The sequence below is a fragment of the Epinephelus fuscoguttatus genome, linkage group LG17 (assembly GCF_011397635.1).
Source record: "Epinephelus fuscoguttatus linkage group LG17, E.fuscoguttatus.final_Chr_v1".
Lineage (NCBI taxonomy): Eukaryota > Metazoa > Chordata > Actinopteri > Perciformes > Serranidae > Epinephelus > Epinephelus fuscoguttatus.
In genome coordinates, this window is record NC_064768.1 from 15,360,388 (window position 1) to 15,387,803 (window position 27,416).

Sequence of the window (27,416 nt, forward strand, 5' to 3'; positions counted from 1 at the left end):
CTGCAGGGCGAAATGATTGATGTATTTATTGATCTGGTTTAAAAAGAAGGCAGCAATATATTAAAAAACAAAAAAAACCTTTGCATTTCTTACCCTGGGCATGACATCTTTCAGCTTGCCTGAGTAAGACAAGATGTCAGATTTCCCACTGGTTCTTATGGCCGAGGTGTAGTGTATTTTCTTGGAGCTCTGCTTGGAGTCGAACAGAGACATGACCACCTTGGTGGGCAATCCGAGTGGGTTATGGTTGTTGGGGCTTACTGTCCAAACAGCATATGCAGAAGTCTTCAGGTCAGTCTGTGGAACATGAAGAGATTTCCTCTTCATCAAGAAACACCATGTGAAGGTGGTGGTAGTCTTCAGGCTGGGGAAAGACAGGCGATGACTGTCTTTGGTGTTAACCACAGACACAGATGTGGTCAGTTTTACCTGACCACCATGGAAACCGGAAGGTCTAAGCGGAGATTTGGCAGGTGTCCATCTCTGTTCCTCAGCTTTCTCTTGGGGCTTCAAAGTGTTATGAGCTGGCATGGAAGTGCCCTGGCTGCCAGGTGTAGTATTCAGTGCAGGGCCGGCCTCCTCGTGTATAACAGTGCTTGTGTCTTTATTCAGCCCAGTACTGTCAGGTGACATAGGCTTAACATCATCAGTAGCCTGTGAGTCCTTCTCACCATCTGTTTTGACCTGTGGCAGAGGTGGGGCCTCAGTTTCAATGGGACTGTCTACCGGCTCAGTTGTGCAAACCTGCCTAACAAGTGTTAGCTTCCGCTGTCGGGTGACCTCTGACATCTTGGAATTAAGATAATTGACTGACCTGCCATCAGTTAGACAGGCCACACCATGCTCATCCTTTGCTCGTTTCTGGTGCTTTTCCATGTAGATGTCCAAGCTGTTGGCAGGTGACAGCATCCGTTTACTTGAGGCAGTGGGTTCCTGCTGTGGGCAAAGAGTTACTGATGCCAGTTTCTGTGTGCAATGTAATGACCCAAGAGAAGGTGCTCGTTCTCCAGTATTGTTATGAGTGCTCACTGTTTGAGTTGGAGGCCTGTCCTTCTTTGCAGTTGGTACAGCATGAGCATCACTCTCTACACTGTGAGTGGATGAGTGGCTATTTTTATTGGACACAGAGGGGGCAGGGTGCATCTGCTCATGAGTTATGAGGATCTGTGGCAGTGGTGTAGTACCTGCTTGGGCCTGATCAAAAGGGTCCCTTTGCTGTTCACCTGACAAAACAACAGTCTGTGTCTTGATCTCAGAGGCCTGTTGACTGGGTTGACCAACATATACATTTTGGAGTACATCTGACGATTTTGAAACACTCAATATTGGATTGGCAATAGGTATTGTTAAAACTGGCAAGGCTATCTGAGTCCCCTGTGTGCTGGAGAATGAAAATGTTTGGCTTGCTCTCAGAGCGGGACACTGCAGTTGGTATTTGGGCACAAAACATTTCTTTTCTTCAGAGTCGGCTTGTTTGTTTTGGACATTCTCGCGGCAAACTAAGATCTGGCTCAGCGGTTGTTGTATCTTTTGGCATATTTGAACCCTTGATGTTTGATGCCAAGGGTGTGGAAGGCCATAGACTTGAGGCTGCTGAGCTGGGCTACCCAAATTAATGCTTTGCACCATTTGCTCATTCTTTTGCAAGGGTGCTTCTCCAGTATGCAGGATAAAAGGCTGAGCCATGGTGCGTCTATTGGCAATATGAATCTGCTGGGATCTATTCTGAGTTAAGGAGCTTACATTTGTAATGGGAGGTTTATCTAGCGGTATGACAGCTTTCCGAACAGGCTGCTGACTCTCGGGCCCTATCTTTAAAGACATTTGGCGAACTAATGGCCCCCGTCTCCTTTCGATAAGTGGCACCTGGGCAACTTGGGAGATATGTCCAATTTTTGGCTGGCCAGCAGGTGACAGAGATCTGCTGGGAGATACATTGCCACAGTCAAAGGACTTGCTACGGTAGTCACATGAAATCTCCACGGAGGGTTGAGTACATGTGATCTGTTCAGATGCGGCACGCCTCATCATTCCAGGCACACCGAGGGTGTTGAAGGCTGTTGGCAACCCTTGAGGCTCTGGAATTTTGCTGACACACTCCCCCCTAGAGGGACTCTCGGACCTGGATGGCTCGTCTCTGTCAAATGAGGCTGAGATGCTGGAACATCGAGAAAGACTACTGTCCCTGCTGAGGCTTCGCGAGAGGCTGGACTCAAAACTGGATTCACCCGAGGAATGGTCCATTTGAGCAAGACGAATTCTTTTCTTTTTTGGTGGAAGTTTCTCTGCTGGTAACTTGGACAAACTCTCACTTCTCTGAGGCCAGCTGAACTGATCTGCAGGCTTATCTGCTGGCTCAGTAGTCTGTGTTTCATGTTCTCTGTCAGGCTCTTCCGTGACCAAAATCTCAGGAACTTGGATGTTATTTTGACGAACCAGACGAGACTGATGGACGGGAGTGGTGTTTTCACCAGCTGCTGCTACTGATCCATCAGTGCATTGTTCCTTCCTTTGTTTTCCATAGTCAGCACTCTTGGGTTTGGACATTTTTTCATGGTAGCTGTCAGCCGAGACATTTGCTATTGCATCTGTTTTGAGCTTGTTGAGGCAATCCTTCTCTAAAATATCCACAGGAGAGGCCCTGTCGATAGAGTCGGTCTCAAATGAATTGGGTCTGCTGAGAGAGTTGGTGTGTCTGATGACTGAAGTACCACTGCCTTGCCGTTGCAAGTCTCCTTTACTGGAGGTGCTGATCTGGGTCTCTCGTATCGGTGACAATCTGGAGTCTGAAGTATTAATACCTCTTGCTACAAGCTGAATCTGAGGTAGCTTTGTCTGGTTGTTTTTGGGCTGTATGTCTACTATTACAGCATGCTGAGTGAATGTCCGACTTGCCAGAGCTGTTGGTAGCTCAAAACTAACCGAACAAGGTGGAATGGTGTCAGTAGGAGACTGATCATCCTCATCTCCAACACTTTTCATTTTCCTTCTCTTCCTAATTGATGTCTGTTGATCAAGTATTCCTGAGCCACTAGTTGATCTGGGTGCTATGGGCTGCATTATGTTAACGTGAAACACATCTTGATCAGTTTCTTTAACTGTGTTTGGCTTGTTTTTTGGACCATGAAGCTCAGAGCAATAAAACTTCTTGTGAGTTTCAAAATTTTCTAACTTTCTGTACCGATTGCGACATGTTTCACACTCATACATTGTGCCTTTGTTCTGCTGAGGCTTTCTGTTTCTGTCCTGGCTGTGCTCAAAAGATCTACTCCTTTGCATCAGCTCTGTGGAACTGCTCTGACCATGATAGCCCTCATCCATGGAACGAACAGTAGGGAGGCCATGCCCCTCACTTGTGGTAAAGTCCTCCACCGCTGCTTGTCTGACCAACATTCGAGAATGTATCGCTGGATTTGGGGTCGATGGGGCGGATGAAAAGACATCATCATTAAACGAACTAATTTTGTCATCAAATGACTGGCAGATTCGCAGAGGGTGGGGGAGAGGGGGAACATTAAGAGGAAGAGCAGAGTGTCCTGGTGTAGTAGGCATAGAGTTACTTCTTGTTATTGGCAAACAATCCATTGGCGGATATTGAGAAGGTACAGAGAGAAGAAATACTGGCTTTGATTTATCTGTAGGAGTGAACGGGGACTTGGGGATGTCTGAGCTGGAACTTGACCTTCTTCCCATTGGTTTAAGATCAAACTGAAAAGAGTCTTTAAATATGTATGACTTTGGGGAGTCTATGCTACCTCTCCTTGAGAGAGATGTCCTCCTTGGCTTCACACTGTCCAGCTGCTTGTTGTCAACTACTGCCTCATTATCAGATATCAACTTTGAAATCCGCTCTTCCAGAGAGAGTGCCTTGGCTTCTAATGGTGGACGCATCTGTCCGTCTGTGGTTCGTGGCTTCTGCTCAGCTGCTACATGCATTACTGTGGCAACCACAGGAGGGACAGTGGGAAGGGTGGGAAGGGTGTTCTTAGCGACGTCAATGTCCACTGGTGGAGTTATCTTAACGAATGGGCTGGGTGGACTCATTGCCTGGTCAGCACTTTCAGAACGTGAGAAGTAGCCAGAATCTGTACTTCCCAAACTGCGGGGGCTAAGTAGACACTTGACCTGCTGCTGTTGAGAAAAGTCTGTTGCTTGTTGCCTCTGAAGCTGAGCATGTCCGCCTAACAGTGGAGACTTGCACTGCTGGTCTTCATCCTCACTCACAGTATCTAGTGAGGGATTTGTCCCATCCACCTCTTTCAGAGACGAGAGGAGTGTGAGGCTTGATCTCATGCTGGCAGTCTGAAACTCTCGTTGCCGTTGTGCAGCCGCTTGCTCAGGTGCTGCACATGTGACTCTTGGACTATCTGCCCTCAGAGGGGAGACATTAACCGGGTATACAACGACTTTTGGAAGTGCAGCTGTCACTTTGGGCTCATGCGCCCTCTGACCTGGGGCTGGTTTAACGGACTCAAACACACCTGATGAGTCCACTTCCACTTGACTTGCTTGGGTTGTACCTGCACACTGTAAACTATTTTCAGACAAAGCTGCCACACTGCTCTGTGATGAGTCTGGGTCCAAGTCTGCAGTGCTACCATCCTCGTCACTGTCACCGCTCTCCTCCGCCTCTGAATGCGTTCCTGCGGCTTTGTCAGATTCTTGAGAGAGCGATCCACCTCCAGATTCAGAGCGTGCAATGAGACCCAGTTTTATAGCATGAGCGTGTGACTTCTTGTGCTTGTACAAGTTGCTCTTGGTTTTGAAAGAGAAGCCACAAGTAACACAGGGGTACGGCCTTTCTCCTGTGTGAGACCTGATGTGTTTGAGCAGTACGCTGGGTTTTGCACACGCCCGGCTGCAGTATTCACAGACGTACTTTCCGGGCTTCTTAGGCTTTTGGTCCTTTGAAACCTGATCAGCACCAAAGTTCATTACAGTGGTCATCTGAACTTGGTTGCTGCCAGGTGTAACTGGGACCTGAATGGTGCTGGGAACACTTGCTGAGAGGGACTGGCATGTGTGCACGACTGGTGGTTGGCTTTGTGGCAAAGCGTTGGAGCCTGAGGGAACAGGTGCATGGGTTATAGTGGATGGTCCAGTGTTAAAGCTCATGTGCAAGCTGGGCTTTTCTGGATTTGAAGCAACAGGCATAAAATGCTGTGTAGCGAGCGGAGAGGACTGCATGGCTGTGCCCTGTGGAGACGTCTGCACATTTCCCTGTAGAGGTGCTGCAATGCCTATAAAGTTTCCTTGCTTGTCAATATAATAAGTCTGCATATGGGAAGGTTGGTTCTGGAGACCAACATTGACAGCTGGCATTGTTGTTAATTCACCACTAGATTGAGCATTAAGGGTGGAGGCTGGTTTTCCAATGGCTGTGACCTGCAAGGAGTTTTTCCTCTCAGCCAGTGTACTAAAGTCAGGCTCCATGGCCTTGAGTAAAACATCAAGCGGAGCACTGCTGTGGTAAGGGTCTCCCTCAAAGCTGGGGTCTCGGCTCTTGCTGTCTTTGGGCTGTGATGCTTTACTCAACGAGCCCTCCTCACCATCAGTGGGCTCAATGGATGGCGGTCTAGAAGATGTTTCTTCCTGCTTCAGCCTTTCAGCATCGGAGGAAGGTGACCCCTTGTGAGGGGATGCTGTAACTGGTTGAGCATACTGTGGGTCTATTTTCCCAATGGGTGATGCTGAAGGATTGTGAGAAGGACTGTTGGCCGAGGAGCAGCAGGAAGAAGGTGTAGTTTTCGTGGCCGATGCTCCGTGGAGTGCAGTTTCAGATATTTTTAACTGCAGAGGCTTCTTCACCGGAGATTTAGGAATTTTCTCTAGCCGATTCTCTGCAACAACCTTTTTCCTCTTCAGGCCTTTTATGTTATCTGCATTTCTCCGACTGCTTTCAGATATCCCTATGGGAGAAAGAGACAGAAAAGCACAGTTAATACAACACCATCTTTCTCCAAACTTTTCCCAGCACTCACATACCATATGGGCAGAGTGAGCTCTAAAGTCCCCTCTGAGAAAATGAAGTCTCTTTCCTGTGCTGCACTGTTAAAGTGTCATTATTGGCTTATGAAACTAATAGCATTTAAATAAAAAATAGACTGCAGATAATTTCCAGCATATCGTATTTAATTTAGAGGTCAAAATTTTTAGACATTTAGTCATACTGCCTTTTTCCAAATTAGTAAAATTGTGGAGACAGGGGAGCCCATCAAAAACTAAAGCTATGGCACTTGGCCTTGTGTTTTTTTTTTTTGTTGTTGTTGTTGTTTTTTTACATAACAGACATTTTAATATCAGTTATATTTAATCAAATTTTCATTCCTAGTTTGCATTTACAGTTAAGCACGTGGAAGAAATATTTTTCTCCCCAATAATAAATGAACAAGTTATTTTATCTTCGATATTCAACACACATTGATAAACACCAACTGATCAATTATAAAATCTAATTACAATTCTTCTCATTAATTAGTCACAGTTGCTTTACAACATTTCTCTGCAGAGATAATATTACTTTCTTTAGCCAAAAAAGCAAACAAGTACTGTTAACTACCGTAGAACTACAGTATTTTGAATTATTTTTATATATGTAGTAGTAGTATCATTGAATTAGACAACCTTTATTAATTGCTATTGTGAAAACTTAAATATGTTTAAAGCTTTAGTTGGATGCTTTTATCAACATATATTTTTTTTTGCCATATTTCCTGAAACTGTCACTATATTCAAACAGTACAACATGAGACAATAATCTGTGAAAAGAAATCATGTCTCTCCTTCTCTTCGTATTTGCTACAGTCTACTGCAGCACAGGGAAAACAACCAATCAGAGCCAAGGAGTCCCTAACTCAGCTGTCAATCATCTCAATCACTTCTTGTGAACTTCAGTTAAACTGTCAAACTCGGCAGCACTGTTCAAATAACCAAGATTCTGTTACTGCACTGCCTATTTCTCACCATAACTGTTTTCAGATACATTTTTTAGTGTACTGTTTAGCTGTAAAATGTGAACGTTTGTGGCCAACATGTCGGAATCAGTCGAGCTGAAACGAAGCACTGCCCTCTGGTTGGACCAGCATTCTCATTTTATTGCTAAACAGCACACTAAAACCATTTGAGGCAAGAGATACGCAATGCAGTAACACAATCTTAATTCATATTTGATCAGTGCTGCCTAGTTTGACAGTTTGACTACAGTTCATGAGGAGTGATTGACATGATGACAGCTGTGTTTGAGACTCCTTGGCTCAGATTGTTGTTTTCAGCCATATGCAGTAGGCCAATATAAACAGTTCTGCCATTAGAGGCAGAGGAATATGATTTTTTTTTTTTTTCAAGGGATTTCAATAATTGACCATTAAACAGTTAAATAGAATATTTTTGACTGGTTATGCATGCTGGTCATTGGGTTAATTTTGCTACCCTTCAGTGTACTGCACTGCCCACCATCTGGAACTGGTGGGAGACAGACAACTGCCTAGCCATGTTAACATGCAGAAACATAGTTTCCACTCCCTGCCCGCTGGTCTACACTGATTGGCTAACTTAGCCTTGGCAGCTGTGCACTGCACACCAGTGGTGTTGGGTGGGAGCTAAGTTAGATGGTGGCACTGATCATTCACAACTACCACCAGTGACAGTAGTGTGGTGGGACAACATTGCTGCAGGAACATTGTGCCCGCCCTCCAATCTCCCCCCAGGTTGCCCCACTGGGTAAGTGGCTAAATTTTGAGCCACAAACCCCCTTTAGCATCACTGTTAGCTCTGTTAGCAGTGCCAGAACTGCTTGTGGTGCTAACATAGTTAACAATGCTACAGGGGGTTTGTGGATCAAAATTAAGTTGCTTACTCACCAGAGCTTTATGGGGTGAGACCAGAGGGTGGTCACAATCTTTCTGCAGCAACGTTGTCCCACCTCCGGGATGCTGAATCAGTAGTAACTGCCAATAATCAGCGCCACCATCTAATTTAGTTCCCACTCGGCACCACTGGTGTGCAGTGCACAGCAGCCAAGTGGTTAAAATTTAACCACTTCTATTAAATTATCACTTTGAAGTGTGGCACTAAAGCTCAGAGTCAGCTCAGAGTTTCACATCATTTTATGTTTCTTTTATATTGAAAACAAATATGTGTCATGTGGGCTCCTACTGTGTGGATAATGGTGACAGTTTCAGTAAATATGATTAAAAAAACTTTATTGTTATAAAAGTTACCAACTAAAGCTTTAAGCATATTCAAGTTGAATGATTCTGTGCTCTATCAGCTGTGTATGGTTTACAGTGTTGAACTTTCAGACTGAATCAAAGCTATTATTCTTGTTTGAACTGTTTCCTTATAGAGCCATTCAGTCGTTCTTGAAACCTGCAATTTAATGCTGATGAACATACCGAATAATTATACTGCAGTGCAATTACATAATTGATATATAGCATCCATAAGTGTTACATAAGACAAAATCTTGTACTCGACAGCTGTTTAAGTGTTCAAAAGATAAAGAGCATAATCTTCCACATTGAATTTCTGAAAAGCTTTTACAGAAGCTGAACACCTTTACTTTTTATTTTTATAATTTTTTTTTAATAACTTTTGTGTTGAAATTAGATGGGGGCATATTTTATAATTTAGACACGTCACCCTTTTATTTATTTGCTGTGTGATTAACACCACAAAGGCCCACGCTTCATTACATAAGATTGTCGATGTACGGAGGCTCGGCTGATCGGGGAATGTAAGTGCTTTTGAAACTGCATTCAAACAATAAAGCAGTGCTGTTTTGAAAAGGGCGCACCCATACCATGGTGTCCCATAATTTGTCTAGTTGGCTCTGCCACAGTGATTCATGCGTGTGTGTTTAAGGACATGTTGCATAAGGTTAGCAGTGCCCTGTCACAGTTTCCTGGCTTGTGTAGGTATTTCCCAAGATGAGGTCAGGGTTCCTTCAAGGTCTCTAGTATAATTAGATTGAGGAACGCCTTGTCTTTACATAAGTTAATCCATTCTCCACGCAAACATGCAACCATTTTAAAGCGGCACACAACCCAATGTAACACGCTCTCAAAGCAAACCCTGTGATTTTTTAATGACTGGCCTGACAGAGGAACAGATTTGTATCAACTGCTGCTGAAGGACATGGGAAAAGGATTAGCTCTTCCTACCCACAACTAGTCTGCAAAATAGATTCCATGATTCACCACAACTTTTCCATCATAAAAAAGGCACTTCACAAACAAACATTTGTCACTGTCTTTCTTCAGCTGCAACTTTTATTGTTAAAAACAGTTGTTTAGGCGATCATCGGATAAAAATAAAAATCATCCAATCAGAAAATTCTGCTTGATATTATTTGCCTCCATTCTCTAACTATTATATCACTACATGAAGGTTGTGGTTTTAATTATTGTAAAATAAGGTCGTGCCTTAATGATAAAGTGTGAAAGAGCTTCTGACAGAATTAACTTCCTTTAAAAGGCGGTTGTCAGAGGGATTAACCTCTGACATGGACATTAGTACCTCCTGTACTTTGAGCGGGGGATTGAGATATTCTTATTTGTTCTCTTTCTATTTAGCGTCTCCACCCAGCCTCAATTACAGTGGATGATTCAATCAAAGATTGCATGTCCTGCAAATAAGCTGGATGTTTGTTTTTTTAAAAGGACAATGCTGCAGCCATGACTTAAGATCAGCTTTGACAGAAACCACGAAGCTGCCTCGGCTCAAACAAACTGACTTTTCTATTCTTCTCTTGAATGCAGTTACATAACAACTCACTTAACAACAGAAAAATGTTCCTTATGTGTGTCACAATGGCGCTGCTGTAGTTGTACTGCAATACTAGGTTCTTCAAAGATCACTGTGTGTGTATACATCAACTTTAATTTACAAGAAGATTTTCTCAAATGATTAAGGCTTGAAATGTTACGATTTTTCCAATTTTCTGGATAAAGATTTATTTCTGTGATGAAAATAATTTAACTGCAGTGTAATCATTTAACTTTCTGCAGAATGTGAATTAAAATTTAGAATTATGACAGGTCACTGCTAAAACAAAAGAGCACATTAAGATATTTAAAACAAAGTTTGTACCACCACAAACCTAAAACCCTGCTACTGTTAAAATATTTACTCAGGTATGTAGAAGCTAAATAAAACTTTTTTATTACAAAAAGTATTCATAGTCAATATTATTCTTTAACTTCACTCACTGGTAAATAAAGGACATAAAAATCAATAATGAAGTTCAATTTAAAAAAATAAATTATCAAAATTCCAATAAACCAATACTGCAGGGATAAAATCATTAACATTTGTAAATTACATTTATTTTGTGCATTTAGTGAGAAACCCATTCTAGGTTAAACTGTTCATTTTAAACTACCAGGTGTTGAACAAGAACGAAACCCTACTCAAACAAACTTCCATTTAAATAAAAGAGAAAACATTTCACCTATTTCTTCTTAAAAAAAAAAAAAAAAGTATTAACTTTTCATTCAGGGTCTTGATAAAACATCTCTTACCTTTCTGTGAGCCTTTGGGGTCTTTAAGTTCTTTCTGCGCCTCCTCGATTTTATCTGTAAGACAAGAACAGAAAGCTTTTTCAGCACAGATGCACACAGATTCTTGCTACACAGCGCAGGCAGTGCAGAATGTAACTAATGATACTGGGGATGCTTCCCACACGGCTGCAGCACGATGAAGGTCTTTCAAATGAAAAACAGATATTCTTCCATAGCTCAGAGAGAGTGCACTATTCCGTTATGGAAACTACTGTAATTATGAGCCGGGGATTGTGTGCACACACAATAACACAACCACGCAAGCACACCCACTTACAGAAATACCAGTGAGAGTATGTATGATACACAGGTTAAGTTTGCAAACAAGTCAGCGCGGTGAGTTCACTCTCATTATCACAGAGCGAGCAGTCACCCACTGATCAATCTGCATATTTAAAGAGCATTTACACCCCTCGGGGACCTTCCTCTATACGTCACAGTCCTCACCCACAATGCATCAGGTGAAGAACCTGTTTCTGTATAAACCATATGGATGTGTGGGAGGTGGCGCAGTGTTTACCGTGTGTTACTGTAATCAATATTAATTACATACGCTGGCTCAGCGTGGCGTGAATGGGTTGTACGCAGTGGAGGAGAGGCTCCTGCAGGGTCACTACCACAGGCTGTGGGAGTGTGTGTACATACATGCACGTCCAAGGCTCATTAGTTTAACGCATGTATCTCTTAGTGCTGTCATCAGTGGCGTGGGCTTTGTTTCAATACTGGGGGGACACACGTGAAGCGGTGGTTTGAGGGCACAGTATCTCTTTGGTTTAAAAAAACTGTTCTGTTTATGAATAATACAATTCCCTCGATATAAGAAATATTTACATTGCAAACTCTAGTTTAACACCTTTTTTAATCACTTTTTGTTTGAGGAAATCCAGCAGCTTTTTTGCATTTGCGTATATTTACTTTTTGTTCTGTGAAACATATTCTGCTCACCACAAGACAATTTTGTTTACTGTAAACTGCAGTAATCAGTTTCTTATGTGCAAAAGCATTTAACAACATGAAAAATTACAACCCTGATTCCACATAAGTTGGGATGCCGTGTAAAACATAAATAAAAACTTTTTTTTTCCCAATGCAGCTATTCACATGAAATTTAGACCAGATACTGGTATTACCTCAGTAAAACCCTGATAATGAAAAGGTAACATTTCTACCCATAAACATTGCGTGCAATAAAGTATAATGACACAGGGAGAAAAAAAGCCTGCTAACTGAAATTTATTTAATATTTGGAGAGGCCCTTGTTTGCAATGCCAGCCTCAGGACACTTCCTGTATGAAGAAACTAATCCCTCACAGTGTTCCTTCCTCCACACAGTCGTTAAATCTTGGAGATTTTGGGGGGCCCACTGGTGAGTCTTGAGAAAGAAATTTTGCTTTCAAAACTTTCCCAAACACTTACTCAGCATTGTTACAGGAAAAGGTTGCAGAGATCAAATTAAGAATGAGTGTATATTTAGAAAAAAATAATAAAGTTTTTCAGTTTAAACATTAAATATCTTGCCTCTCAACTGTTTTCCATTGAACAGAGGTCGAAATTGATTTGAAAATCTTTGGATTCTTACTTTATTTTACATTTTACACAGCGTCCCAACTATTTTGGAATCAGGGTTGTAGTTTAAACCAATCTGCTTTTTTGTGTAAATCAGTAAAAATAAAAACAATGTGCCTTCTACATGTTTAAGTGCAACTGTGTGTGCAACACACTGACACTGACCGCAGAAGAAAATGGGCAATTACTGGAGAAGCCTGGCATGTTTCCGCCTCCCATGACCATGGAAACTAGATGGAAAAATAAACCCTCTGTGGCTTCTGTGCCCTGCATATGACATTACAGTACACGACGAGTCCTCGAGGACCAATAGTAACAATTTTGTCCTAGATTGCACAAACGTTAATGGAGGGTGAAAGAGGATGTTCATCTGTGGTTCCCAAAAATCACAGCGCGGTGCCGGGAATACTCAGAGGAGGGGGTGGACATGAGTGGGCCACAGAAGAGGTCAGTAGATTATGTCATCATATGTGTGTGTGTTTGTGTGTCTGTGTGTGTTACTACAGTCACACCCTTCTCCATCTCTCTCTCTCTGCATCCCAGGCACACGCCACAGATTACATAATGCATCCCCACCCCTCCCTGTGCTGCCGTGGAGCAAAACAAAGGCACCCTGCCAGCAGAATCACAGCAACTGAGGCTCATGAGGAGAGAGAGGGTGTTTGTTTATGTCTTTGACGGTAAGGTATGTGTGTCTTTCTGCATATAAATGATCATGTGAACGCCCTCCTATAAAAAGAATCAGGTAGGTTGGGTTTTCCTGGCAGTGACAGAGAGAGGATCCCGAAGCTTCCCTCACGGGTTACCACGACTCGACCTCACAGCTTCCTCAAGTAAATGTCTGTTATTGCAAAAACCAATTTGAGATAATAAATGCTTATTTAAGTGGTTAGAAGATTTGGAGGTAGATTTTTTTGCGAGCATATGCTTCATTGTTTGCACAGCTTGATACATATGTCTCGTATTAGACCGCACTGGCAAACCGAGGCGCAAGTGATTACTGCCCAACAAAAATCTTATTAGTGGTTGTGTATGGTAGGAGACCAGAGTGTAAGCTATTATGGATCGGATTGCATTTCTTACATAACAAGCCACAAAGAGGACCCCTCACGCTGAATGACACCCATGGAGCGAAGCTCTGGAGCATGGAAAAGAACAGGAAACACCCAAATCAGTGGAAAGGGACAAGGCAGCCCAAAAAAAAAAAAAGGATAAAAAAAATATTCCATGCACAGTGCCCGAGTTATTAAGACAGCAGGAAATGATTATAGGGTCGTTCATATTTCCGTTATTATGGCTGTTGGGGTTGCTGAAGTGGTCTGGGTGATGTTACGCTGCATATTTTACTGCGGACGCTTCGAGATGCCATATGAAATTCGTGTAATTACTCTTTGACCACGTGGGAAACAATAAGAGGAATGTACACAAATGTTTTGCATGTTGCTGTTGATGAAAACCAGAGCGCTCTGATGAAAACATGACCACGAAATTTGAGGCAAACACAGTTTGAGGGCACTAAACACAAAGACGGTCCCACTTATAGCTAAACTGTTTACAAGTGTGGTCTTAGACAAAACTTAGGAATACTGTGCTTAACATTCTGCAGACAAGTCACACTGTAAATCTTTTTGTTAGAGCTCCTTCCAACCAATAAATGGCACAAAAAATTTACATGGCTTAGTGAATGCTTTAAAGCTTGGATAGTTGCCATGGTAACTTATGTCCAAATCCTTATCCTAAATAGGCCATAAATTAAGAAATAGATATCCAACATAATTCGTTATGCATCAACATGAATAATTAAATATTCTTAAGCAAGGACATATTAACTTAGTGATAGGCCTAGTTTTGTCACTACGACAGTTAGACCACACATGGCAGGCTTACAGATATGCTAGCATTATGTTAAAAAAGTCAAACATCTGGTGTGGTTTACAAATTCACAAAGATGACCCCAAAAAGTTTGAGTGCCAGATTTGCCAAAGGAAACTTCCATATCACAAATCTACAGCCACCTTAACAAATCACTTGAAAACTGTAAGTAACAGCAGAGTGGTCTTGCAAAGTATTCTTTTTTCTAACTATTATGGCTAATGTTACTGCGACCTGCATGCCAACAAGCCCCTTTTACACTGCCTGTTCAAGGTGGGAATTTCGCATTGTTGTTCCGCCTCGCTGTTCTATAAAAAAAAGTCTGATTGCGGAATGGGAAGCAGAGTTGTCACGCCTTAAAGCCGGCAAGGGAGGAAATAACAGTGTCTGTGTCTGTGAGAGACAGCTGACAGGACAGGATCGTGGACGTGACAAGCGTGACGTTTTAGTGATGCGTTGTGCGTGGGACCCACTGCCAGCAGGTTTAAAAAGCAGCTGATAGCAGTTAGCAGCTAACTCAAAAAAGAGGCACAACAGACAAAGATGTCTGCCAGTTGGGGAAACAACAATATGTCACACTACAGGCCAACGCTGTTGTTATACATATCACGCCCATCATGCCTTTTTTGCTTTTGAGGTGTCAGCATGCTGTTTAAAATGACACACTGGGACAGCATGATGCTGCTGTTGTTTGGCTCTGTGTAAAAATGCAAAGGCAACATGATGAAGGGACTTCTTAGCAGCCCTAGTGCACGACCTCTGCGTAAAAAGGGCTGAAGTAGCTCTACTGTCACATTATTTTAGGTGCGTCAACTCAAAACTGGTGTTTAAAAAATGTTCTTATGTGTGATGGTGGGAACAAGAGGTGCTGTCCTGCTCCTGCTGTGGATCACTGGTACACACTGTACAGAAGCGGCTGCAAAGGGGAGTCGCTGCCTGCGTTGTGGGAGGAGTGATCATGCAGCTGTCTTGTTGAGGTCGGGATGTGTGGACAGTTAAAATCATTCCACAACCAGGAACCATGGGTTATGAAAACCACCCAGAAACATGGAGAATTAGTTTTACGACAAATAAATGATAGATTGATTGATTGATTGATATTTTTCACTTAAGTTTTATTGCACCAAATTTGGTATTTGGGAAAGCCCTAAAAATGACCAAGAATCTGCAGAGCACACTGAACCACTTGCCTGAGAGGTTTATTATGCTTCAGTAGGCTGTAAGCAAAAGCATGTGAAGCATCTCTTTAATAATTTAGTCATTTATGAGTCAATACACTCCGTAGTTGTAACTTAAACATGTGGCTGTAACATTACATCTCTGTCAAATCATAAAAGAGACTGATCTTCATCTTGTTTACTCATGTTTCCCTCCCTCATCTACCTGACCCCTCTCTCCTGATGCAGTGCTGCTTAACAACAGCGCAACAGACAAAATCTGAAATGCAGATCAAGGTTCAGTCTCAAGGTGGCCGACTCGTGATCTTTGATCCGTGCAACGTGACATTTGTGCGAGGATCGGGCTGGGAGGGGCCGGAGTGGGTGGGTACATGTCAATTAAGCAGGAGTTTGTAGGCGAGGGAGTCAGTGTCTCCTCTGTGGTCGCTGTCATGACAACCACGAATCTTTAATGCAAACCCCCTGGCTTGCTGCATCTTCCAGCCCACTCCTCTCTCTGCACTGTTGAAGACGAGTGGGAAATGTGATTATTCGCGCCCCGAGGTGCAAAGTGACGTCACCAGCACAGGAAACGTGCACATTTCTAGATCCTGCTGCCCACCTGATGTGAATTTACAACCCATCAGCTGTGGCCGAGGGGGGGGTCGCTCAGTGGGAGGGGAAGTTCATCGCAGCTCCATTAAGGCGTCTGACAGACAATTATTAGTGAGGACATAGCCACGGATACAAACACATGCTAATGAGCTGGAGCGCCAACCCACCCCTGGAAAATGGATCTAATAAACCAAACTTGTGTGTGGAAGTGGACCCCTGCCTGTCTAATGAATAACATTACATTGCAGATAAGTGGCAACTTCAACCCACATGGAGCAGCAGCACAACTGCATCTCCCTGGCACTGGAGCCCCCTCCCACCCCGAGAGCCCCCGTCTGCCTGTTGGCCAACAAATACCCACCAGGCCCCACCCCCCACCCCCCCACCCCCCGGCCGGTGCCAGCTTGTAACACATTCATATTTTGCTCAACAGCCTGCCCTGCTGGGCCTCAACATGCCAAATGGCAGCCATCAATGGCAGCTTTTCACAGAGTCCATATGCACAGCGTCCACGTGTTTCAGACGGCCCTGGCGGCTTGGCTCCAGCTTTCCCTGCTAGCATCAAAGATATATGTTTGAGGGGAGGGGGACAAGTTGTTTTGCAAAAACAGCATCTGTGAGGGTTGAGGTGTCATCAGTATGCGTGACACTACGCCAGTACACCAGCAACAAGCCTGAACAATGCCAGTGGACCACCGTGTGTGGGCAGATGGGCGTCCACCAGCGATGATGAAGCGCAGCAGCAAGTCACTTCATTCCCCCGTTTTAGGACAAACGGCGCTGTAAGTGTTAAAGGTTGAAGTCATGTACCTGTTAGTGTGGAGCAAGCTGTCGATACACACAGACATACAGCGATAGCAGGTTGATGTCTGGGTGCACTGCCAGCTGGATGTGGACTGCACACAAACAAACGCAGTGTTTGGAGAGGAAGAGGAGGAAGAGATGCCTCAGCAAGCTGAGGATGACGAGATGGGAGTCGGCAGCTGCCCCCTTCTTCCCCGTCACTGTGCGGGAGGGAGATGGAGATTATGTAACTCGAGCACCTCCACCAGCCTGCTGTACACGCCCGGCTGTGTGCAAGTGCATCAAACACACCCTCGCAGTGGCTGATGCATTCTCACATTGATTACTAGCGAAGACATTTTCCAGTAAACACAAGCGGATGGAAACTTAAATGTACAAGTCGATTCATCAGAAACTATTTTGACATTTCATCAATTGTTTCAGTATTTTTTCAAGCAGAGAACACATATCCCAAGCTTCCACACTGTGACAGGCTTTTCTTTGTCCTATGTGATAGCAAACTCTTTGGGTTTCATACTGCTGGTTGGACAAAAATGACCTTGAGTGTGACTTTACCTCGCTCCTGACATTGTGCAGCACAGCAGCTTAATCAATAAGGAAAATAATAGTTAACTGCAGCCCTCTACAGTAGAGCAGAGGCAACTAGTTTGGATAATAATAATTAATAGACATAAAATTCATGGTTAACAATTCGGACATCTCGATTATATTTACAGTAATTACTCTAGCAGAAATTAAATGCTTTAGTTGGTTTTGTATAATAATAACTTGATTAACCTTTGCTAAGACAAAACAAGAACTCAGAAGACAACATATAACACTCTAAGAACAGTATTAGAGAACTGAGACTTATTCACATTGTTGCGCCTTCCCAGAGTCCCATCCATGTTTACTGTCTACCTGGTTTGCTGCTTCTAATTTGGTGCTGGAGAGAGCGCAGCTATTCTTCACTGTTTACGAGCCAGGACTAAAACTTATGATAATATTAAGCATCTTTGACTTTGCTGGAACGGTAAGGCACTAAAGAGACTGACTTAAGACATCTCGGACTAAGTTTTCTGACCACCTTACACCAAACAGTTGAGATCATGAGAGCGTGCACCAACAGAGGTAAAACTCGTGATTTTATTCCCACACTGAAAACTTGTCTGTGACAGTGAAAATCACAGTCACTTGAAAAGTCATCTGATGTAACACCAGCCTAACTCCACAGAAATTTCCAACAGTTTTTGTTTAAGTTATTTCTGAAGCAAGATCCTGCTGGTTCAGATGCAATGATTCACTGTTCTTTGTCTTATATGGCAGTAAACTGAACCTTTTAAGTATTATGCAGATTACTGTTGACTTCTTTGTTCTTTTGTATTACAGTTTCATACAACAGATCTAAAAATATTTCCTTTCCTTTGACTGTGGGTCCACATCAGTGTCACTCACTGAAACAAAATGCAATCATATGACCATAGCTCTCTTATTACACCAGGACGTCTCCTCCTATAATAGTCACAACAACAGCTGGGCGATGCACGAGCGCCGCAGAATTCCCTGTCATCTTTTACAGGGAAGTCTGTTGATCCTATCTCAGCTTTTTTCTTCCTGCGGCCTGCGGAGGAGACGCAGCGTTTCTGCAGCCCTCAGCAGCTGACCCGTGCAATAAGTGGCCATAAGGGTTACTGTCAGCATCTGACACATTCTTTATCTTCGTGGACACGCCCGTACAAAGAGACGGCCTTGAGGGAGATGAACCGGTCTGAAAGCAATGACTGAAAGAACAGGAAGTGCTCAGACGATGATGCAGAACAGAGGAATCCCCCCCCCCCTCCCTCCCGCCGCCATACCCAGAGTGTCCCATTACCCTGCAGTCCATCATCATCAGCTGGCTTAGAGGAGAGCGCAAAGTGACTTCCCTCCCTCTCCTTCCTCACATTAGTCGGACTGAGAGCTGGAGTGGCTCGCTCTATCAACTCTAATCGACACAAAAGGACAGAGATAGGGAGGATGAAAGATGGAGAATGAGGCGAGGCGCACATAGAGACGAGCATGGAGCCACAAAACTACTGAAATGTGCTCATAGTGCTCAAACAAGGACATTTTGATAATTGATTAATGCGTAACTGTTTTTGTTATAAATTGTATTTATGAGCAAACAGAGTAGGAAAAACACATTTATATCAGCTTTCTAACTGTAATTTTCAAACAGCAAAAATATCTCAACAGTAAAATGGCTGAACACAGTTTGTTTGTAGCTGGTTTCACCTCTTATGAACAGCTTCCATATACGTAGCCAAGTTAGGCTATTTAAACAGCGTGACTAAGGCCAAGAAAATGTGAATAATGTACGTACGTAACCGGGAAGTGCATCGTACCCACCCCACAGACCCTAACCACACCTGATTGACGCAACTCTCATATTCCAGCTGGTGCAAAAGACAGAGCTGACACACACTCAGCAGAGGATTAAAACATTAAAACATTCTATTAATTCTTATTTCATTACAAACCTTATCATCCAACACCCACAATCCAACCCCCATGTTCTTATTCTTTCACCCAGAACCTAACCAGGAAATTAAATTAAGACAAAATAACACCTACAAATCAACTATTTTGCAGGTATTGGGTATCTGCAGATACCTGACCTGATGAAGGACTCTGTGGTGTTGCACAGGGAATATCTTTAGGTTTTGAACCTTTTGTATGAAAGGAAACATCTCATTTAGAGACATCACTTTGAACATTATGAATAAAATGTTACATAATAATGAAAAATGCCTCTCTTAATCTCCTTAAGTTCAAATATCTTTACATGTCTTTGTTTAGTCCAAAACATCTTGAGTTTATAAAAACAGAAAAGCAGACAAACTGAATCCAGCAAATGCTTGGCATATTTGCATGATACATTACTTAAAAAAATAACTGATTGTCATAAGAGTTGGAGATTTTTTTTTCTGTCAGTCATCTTATCATGAGACAGGTCTCTCCGACCATCAGGTCTATCCAATCACAAACTATCATTCCTATAGTACAGTAAACCAGCCAACTATGCTGACAATAAAACTGAAATGTGCAACAACATTTTTTTTACCAACACTAGCTATCAAACAAAAACCAGAGACCGTGTAGTTGGTTGCTTTGATGTGTAAATTAACCACTTCCAAGCAGAGGAGAGAAGATAACGTTGTCTCAGAGCCTGACTGGGCAAAGCCTCGCCGACCCTGGGCAGCTGCCTCTGTGTCCACAGCTGCTTTACGTAAGAGCGACGTGTAAACATTAAGTGCTCACTCTGTTGCTAAATGTGGGGACCAAAATGTCCCCAGAAGTGCACTGTACACTGACTGACAAATAAATAAATTAAACATGACTGCTAGACTTGAAGGAATCTCAGTCGACTGAGGGGTCACTGACTGATGATTCAAATGTCCAACTTTCAGGGGGCGGCCCTAATCGACGCTTTTGAATCTTTAATCGCAAGGATAATAATTATCAGGGAAGTTATATGAAGTCTGGTCTCATTTTTTAATGTATGCAGTTTAAAAGTAACATAACAGAATGAAAATATTCCTACTTTTAATGAAGCATAAATGAAGAAGCACATTTTCATTTAGGTTGTCTGTTTTGTTTTTCTTCCTTTTTTGTTGTACATTTAACTTTTAGGCTGATTTTTGCTTTATTCTGTTTGTTACTTGTTCTTTATTCATTCACTGTAGTATGATTTCTTTTGTTGCATTATGTTGTTTATCTATTGGAAAATTTAATACAAAAATTTCAATTACTAAAAAAGATAACACTGAATGTCTTGTCATCTTGTTTTTCATTGTTTGATCAGAGAGTTTCTGATTTAAACACATTTTATTGACATGTTCTCTTGGAGCTGCTTTTGTTCAGGCAACATTTCACAATGCAAGAAAAACATGATTATATTAAAGTAAGGCACACACAGGTATCCTATCTGCACTGGAGTGAAACATTTCAAAAAATAAAGAGCAACATGCAGAGCAGAAGAAGAAGACGGTTTGATGCATCTTAAAAACACTCGACATAAAACAGTGACGCAAAGTCCTGCTCTCTTTGCAGGGTGGAGACCAGCTGCTGACTGCTAAGCATCGCGGTGGAGGTTGTGTATGAGCAGCATGTTGAATGGAAATGACAGAGCCAGGGCAGGTATGAGTTAAAAAAACATCGCCTTAACCAGAGCTTTGGGCAGGCAGCCTTTTAATAATGCATGCCTATAAAAACAGGGAGGGATGCTGTACAGAAACACAAGCTGTGCAATTATACGCAGAAATGTGGATTTGTTTGAGTTTCTGTCCCATTTTCTACAATAATAATAATAACAACAATAATTAGAGGACATGTTTGGAGGCGAAGTCATTACTTCCTTCCCTTGTAATAATTCGTGACGAAGCTGCAAACACCCAGTCAACAAATGAAATATTGATCACACAGACAAAGACAGTGGTTTGGTAGCTGTACAGTACTGCTGCCCCCGCAGGAAACTGTAGGTGGAAGAAGCAGCAGACTGGAGGCCACTGATTATTGGGACTGCGTGGGCACCCTTGTGAAAAATTGATATAACGAGAACTCTACTGGGTGGGTAGAGAAGTGTGTGCATGTGTGTGTGTGTGTGTGGGGTGGGGGGGGGTTAATGGTGCAGGCGGGGATGAATGTGAATGTTAATATAACCTCTTCCATCTTTTTCAGACCACACACACAGATTTAACCCCCACCAACAAAAAAAAAGATCTGCCTGCACCAAAATAGACCATAAAGAGCCAGACTCCAAACACAATACAGAGCAGTGACGCCAAGAAACACTAAATAATGATTTCCTTCCCTCGCAGTCACAAATCATGGAAGGTGTGAAGCCTGTAAAGCTTGTTTTTATTTAGGATGTAGTAAAATAAATCACAAGCTGCCCAGAAGAATCTGCAACTAACATTTATTTTCATTATCGATTCATCTCAAGTGTTTTTCCATTAACCAGCACAGAGGTCAAAAATTCAGTGTGAGGGGGTTTTAAGTGGACATTAAAGCAGAAAAAATATTTTTAATACACACAATCCTGCTCTTTCATTTGGATTTTTTATTTAATTTTTAGGGATTTTTTTCCTTACAAATTACCTGGTTAATTTATGTAGTCAAAAGAAAATCGTGGTTGACTGAAATTCTACCTAATCTCTGACCAATCAATTGGTCGAAGGGGAAAAATATATGGATGTTATCTCAAGATTAACTAAATCAACTACAGTGCAATTTTTGTTTTCCTGATGCTATTGTTGCAGTGGGACCTAAGGGTCCTACACTACAGTACTAATGCCAGTGGTGTGATGAGGCGTGAGCATCTATTCTGCATGGAGTGGTTTTGAGGGTTGAAAGATGTTTGAATAAAATGCTTCAGACGCTCATCACTCTTACTTTTCATCCATCCAATCATAGTGACGAAGAGGTGGGACAAATACCACAAAGACCAACCGTCACATCATTTACATGTGCAGAACAGCAGTGCTGGAGCGGAAACTAATACTGAACCTGCTCAGGTCGGCGGGACCGTCCTCCCTGCCTACGTGCTTCAGCCTTTGCTTCATCCAGAGCAAGTACTCTACCTTGTGCTGGCATTTTCACTTCAGTGGATGTTCTGTTTCATAGCAACCAAACACAAACAAAGCATCTCAGTTGAAAATAATGCTGTGCCCAGTTTGGCATTTTCACTAGAGTGCCTGGAGGAAGAAACACTTTGAAAGTAACACCAGCAATTGTCCAACCAATGAGAATGTGGTCAGACTAGCGCACATCGACCAACTAACTGACCAGCAGAGCAGAAGGCATCAGCCCTGATTATTTTAGCATAATTTAAACACAACAAGGGAAATAAACCATTTTGCGTTAACTCATCACAATCAGTCGACATATGCAACTGATTAGGAGAGCTTTGCTTTAAGGGGTCATGAGCCAAAATGGTTTGGAAACACTGATTTAGTCGATGAATTTAAAAAACAAAAGCAAAAACACCAACACTTTTATAGAATCCAAAATTACATAATCAAAATGCTTCTTTTGTTCGACGTTACAGAAATACAAAAACAGGCTTGCACATCAGGAACTGCTCCTTTTGGAAATTTTAATCGTATCACCACTTGTGACGTTTCAGGCACCAGCCCTTCATCAGACATGAAAAAGACAGGCTTATCTTATTGTTGACCTGTTTTTGTTTGTTTGTTCATCCAGAATTTAGCATTTATCATTTCTGGATGTGCGTGCTGTTTTTTGAGTCTTCTGTTGGACCTCAGGTGGAGGAGTTTAAGTATCTCGGGATCTTGTTCACGAGTGAGGGTAGGATGGAGTGGGAGATTGACAGGCGGATTGGGGCGGCATCAGCAGTGATGCAGGCGCTTAACCGGTCCGTTGTGGTGAAGAGGGAGCTCAGCCAGAAAGCGAAGCTCTTGATTTACCGGTCGATCTACGTTCCAATCCTCACCTATGGTCACGAGCTCTGGGTAGTGACCGAAAGAATGAGATCGCGAGTACAAGCAGCCGAAATGAGTTTCCTCCGCAGGGTGGCTGGGCTCAGCCTTAGGGATAGGGTGAGGAGCTCAGACATCTGGGAGGGACTCGGAGTAGAGCCACTGTTCCTCCACATCGAGAGGAGCTAGTTGAGGTGGTTCGGGCATCTGGTAAGGATGCCTTCCGGACGCCTCCCTTGGGAGGTGTTTTGGGCATGTCCAACCGGGAGGAGACCTCGGGGCCGCCCCAGAACACGCTGGAGGGATTACATCACCCGGCTGGCCTGGGAATGCCTCGGTGTTCCCGCGGAAGAGCTGACGGAAATGGCTGGGGAGAGGACTGTCTGGGCTTCTTTGCTGAGGCTGCTGTCCCCGCGACCCGGACCCGGACCCGGATAAGCGGAGGACGACGACGACGACGACGACGACGACGACGACGACTGTTGGACCTAACAGCCCAAAACCCAAAGATGTTCAGTTTACAATCAGATAAAACAGAGAAGTAAATCCTGTAAAGCACAGGACTTTAAACCAGGATACTGGTGTTCATGTCCTGCGTGAAACTAAAAATCAGTGTTGAGCTGTTCTGTCATGTAAGTCAACTGATGTCAACCACAATCTTTTCCTAACTCTAAGTAAGTAGTTCTTTTAACCTAACCGCCAACCTGTTGCATCAAGATACAACACAAAAGGCTGTCCCTGGCATCGAAATAATGACGTGTCTGCCCAAGCATTAAAATATGACGACCACACGTACCACAGAAAATACTCTGTTTTAAGTAAAAGTCCCGAATTAAAAATGTTACAATAGTATACTCATAAAAATTTAAGTATCAAAAGTATTTAATACAGAAAAAATGTCCCAGTGAGTATTGGGTTAAATATATTATATCATCACATTATTATTATTACTGATTTGAATGTTTTATTAATCTGACAGTTGTTTTCTTAATTAATCCATCCATTTGATTTGTAAGAGACCTATTATAAATGCCATCACAGTTACCCACCATCCAAAATTATTCAATTTACTGTAACTTAAGATAAAAGCAGCAAATCGTAACAGTAGCTGAAACTATCAGTTATCAAAGGAGTTGCAGATTAATTTTACAGCGATCAGTTAATTAAATCATCATCTGCATATTTCAGCTCTAATTCTACACTCTGCTGGGTAATTAAATGTTTCACAGTGCATCTTATTTTTAAAGTTCCTCATATGTTTTGTATGTTGATCGAAAGAATCAGTAACTCTATGGTGGAGCACGTATAAATCAAAGGAAAATGGAAATACTACTGATCCTCACATTTAAGAAGCTGAAACTTTGGTCTTCTCACATTCAAAGGTTACTACTGATGATTAATTTTCAGCTAATCGTTTCAGTGACTGCTCTATAAAAAGTCCTGACTGAGCCCTCAACTTTTCAGTTTAGATTCCTGTCAGCGTTTGAGCCTAACAGTTTCAGATAAGACGTGAAAACACTCATTGAAATTCAGCAGCGAGCCCTCGACTGTACACAAACACCCACTTCTTTCTTTCTTTCTTTGCCGAGGCTAAAAAAAAAAAAAAAAAAGTGGAAGTAAAACAAGCTGCACGTCAAACTTCGTCAGCGTCTCGAGTTCCCCCTCTGGGTTGTGAGGTGCTGTGACACAGAACTAACTGAGCTCAGTGACTGACGGGCGGCCGCCGCGTCGACGGGCCTCGTGGGACAGGAAGCACGTTTCATTCGTTTCAGTGTGAAAAACAAATTTTGCACACATACAGTGAGCTCTGTGCGTCAGCTGCAGGAAGAGGAGGGAGGGAGGGAGGGAGGGAAGGTGTCACATGCAGCTCAGACTGTATTTATTAATCATGTTAATTAGAGCTGAAATGATTAATTGTTCAATCTATTTGTTAATTGACAGAAAATTTATAAATTCAATGTTTAAAATCTCAGATTTACATTAAAAATAACAATAACTTCCTGCTTTCCTTTGGGTTTTTTTTGTGAATAAAACTGAATATCTTTACTATTGTGACATGGATACCCTGTGATATTTGCTCACAATTGTTTTATTGTAAGAGCATTTTTTTTCATGTGATGCTAATTAGAAATTAAATAAAGAAATAAAAGATAAATTCTACAATTGGCTAATTCTGCTTGCCGAGGAAGACCCTGTGATTCAATCAAAAGCCAGAGAACAGATACTGAATGGACCTTAAAGTGAGACTGTTCTGCCAACATCTGTTTCTGTTTCAATTAAACTGAGTATCTTTGGGGTTCATCCAGCAAAATCATTACGTAAGCTGTTGCTGTTGCAACTAGCAGCCAGTCACAAACTCCATTTTTTTTCCAATGTGTGCACCCCAAAATAATTTGTTCATATTTCTTACATTCATTTATTCATTGTAACCGCTTATCCTGTTAGTGGTCACGGAGGACTGGAGCCTATCCCAGCTGACATTGGGTGAGAGGCAGGGTACACCCTGGACAGGTCACCAGACTATCACAGGGCTGACACATAGAGACAGACAACCATTCACACCTACGGACAATTTAGAGTCACCAGTTAACCTGCATGTCTTTGGACTGTGGGAGGAAGCCGGAGTACCCTGAGAAAACCCACGCTGACACAGGGAGAACATGCAAACTCCTCACAGAAGGGCTCCCCATCCTGGGTTTGAATGCAGAACCCTCTTACTGTGAGGTGACAATGGTAAACACTGCATCACCGTGCCACCCCTTTTTCTTATTAGCGATATTTTAATAATGCAGTCACATTTGGAACCAGAACCAGACAACACTGCACGTGCTGGTACATTTACTCGCATGCGCACAGGCATCTTCTGGTACTTTGTACACCAGGAATTGAGGGTGAAGACATTAACTTAAAACACTTAAGATTCAAATTCTGAAAGAATCAGACAAAACACAAACTACAGAGAGGTCTGTTTTGTTACAGTCAAATATTCATTACTAAGTTGATGTAAAACTGCATAGTATCTCAACTACTCAAAATATGAGCTAACTGAGAATGACATCTTTTCAGTTTCGCCAACCAAAAGCTGACGCCTGCTTTCCTGACAACCACTTTAAAAGTTATCGCTGAGCTCTGGTTTCAGCAATGATGAAAATAATAGTTAGCTGCATCCCAGTTAATAAACCCACACATCTGTGCAGAAAGCCAAGCACCTAACAAATACTGCAGTTGCACAGCCTCTGAGTGTGGAGAGCTTTACAGTAACAGTCGATTATAAAAACCAAACTTCATCACAAATTAAGCCCAGGACTCACATGTCAGTCTGTTTGCTACAGAGCAGCCCGGCGTCCCGCAGCTCCTGTCAAACCATTACTGAGAGCAGCGCTGCCTTCAGTTTAAGGAACTGAACAGTCGAGAACAACTTTGAAAACACGCTCAGGCTCGACCGTCCCTCTGCTCGCTTGTTGTTGGTTACCGTGGCGCCACGGGTGAGTGGCAGCACTTCCTGTCTGTGTCTTTCACTCTGAGCAGACCTGTATCATTCAGTTTCATAAGAGAAGGGGTATTCTGCTGTTGATTTTTAGTAGAAGTTAACAATTAAAAAAAACACCACAAATAAACAAAGCTGCAGCTGCACTCAGGTCTGACCTCAATCTGACCAGCGACACACTAACATCTCATTCAGCACAGAGCAAACAGCTACTTCATAATAGTAAATAATGCAACATATCTCTGCCTGTTTCACTACAGGACAAAATGTTCACTTCTTACCCTGCTGATGTTTCATGGAACAAACACCATGAAGCTCCTTTTGTTCAGGAACAAAAGGCAGCTGGAGAAAGAACAACAACTGCACACACACACTCCAGTGTCAACACAAGCAGTCACAAGTCTGCGTTTCCGCCCTATCAGCTGTGGCTCTGCAGCGGTGCGGGGCGGTTTCCTCCGAATAAAGTGACGAGGAGGGGAATTCCTGTAAGGCCCAGGAAGAGAGAGAGGGGGGAGGGAGGGCCTGCCCAAACAGAGCAGGCCGGGTGACGTCACTTAAACCGGCTTTGGCACCCTCCAGGGGATCCTTCTCTCTCGCTCTCCCTCCCTCTCTGTGTTTGTGTCAGAGGGGGAGGAATTTAATGTGCCCTGCCAACTGCTGGCCCAACAGCTCACTCACCGGGTGAGAAAGACTTCCAACTCTCGTCCTACAGCTTCTCTTTCGGTTCCTTCTCAACAATGAGCTTGCAACTTTAAAGTTGTACAGTTTCATTATGTCTTCAATGAGCTTCATATGACTGAGGCTCCCTTCAGACGGGTTTTAAGATACTTTGTTTGGCGTTGAATGTCTGGTCAGATTCTTGCTCAGATAGTTCCTGCTTGAAATCAAAATGTTTTTG

General features: G+C 42.7%; 1 protein-coding gene across 7 annotated transcripts in view; it reads right to left on the reverse strand.

Moving 5' to 3' along the window:
• Positions 1-27,416, reverse strand: part of hivep1 (HIVEP zinc finger 1) — a 69,974-nt gene that overhangs the window by 4,647 nt on the left and 37,911 nt on the right. For all 7 annotated transcript variants that reach the window (XM_049603221.1, XM_049603219.1, XM_049603220.1 and 4 more), the window contains 2 exons: positions 10,521-10,574; positions 94-5,909 (listed from right to left, as the gene is read on the reverse strand). In XM_049603221.1, coding sequence (XP_049459178.1) covers positions 94-5,909; positions 10,521-10,574 — 5,870 coding nt within the window. The remainder of the gene's footprint in view (positions 1-93; positions 5,910-10,520; positions 10,575-27,416) is intronic.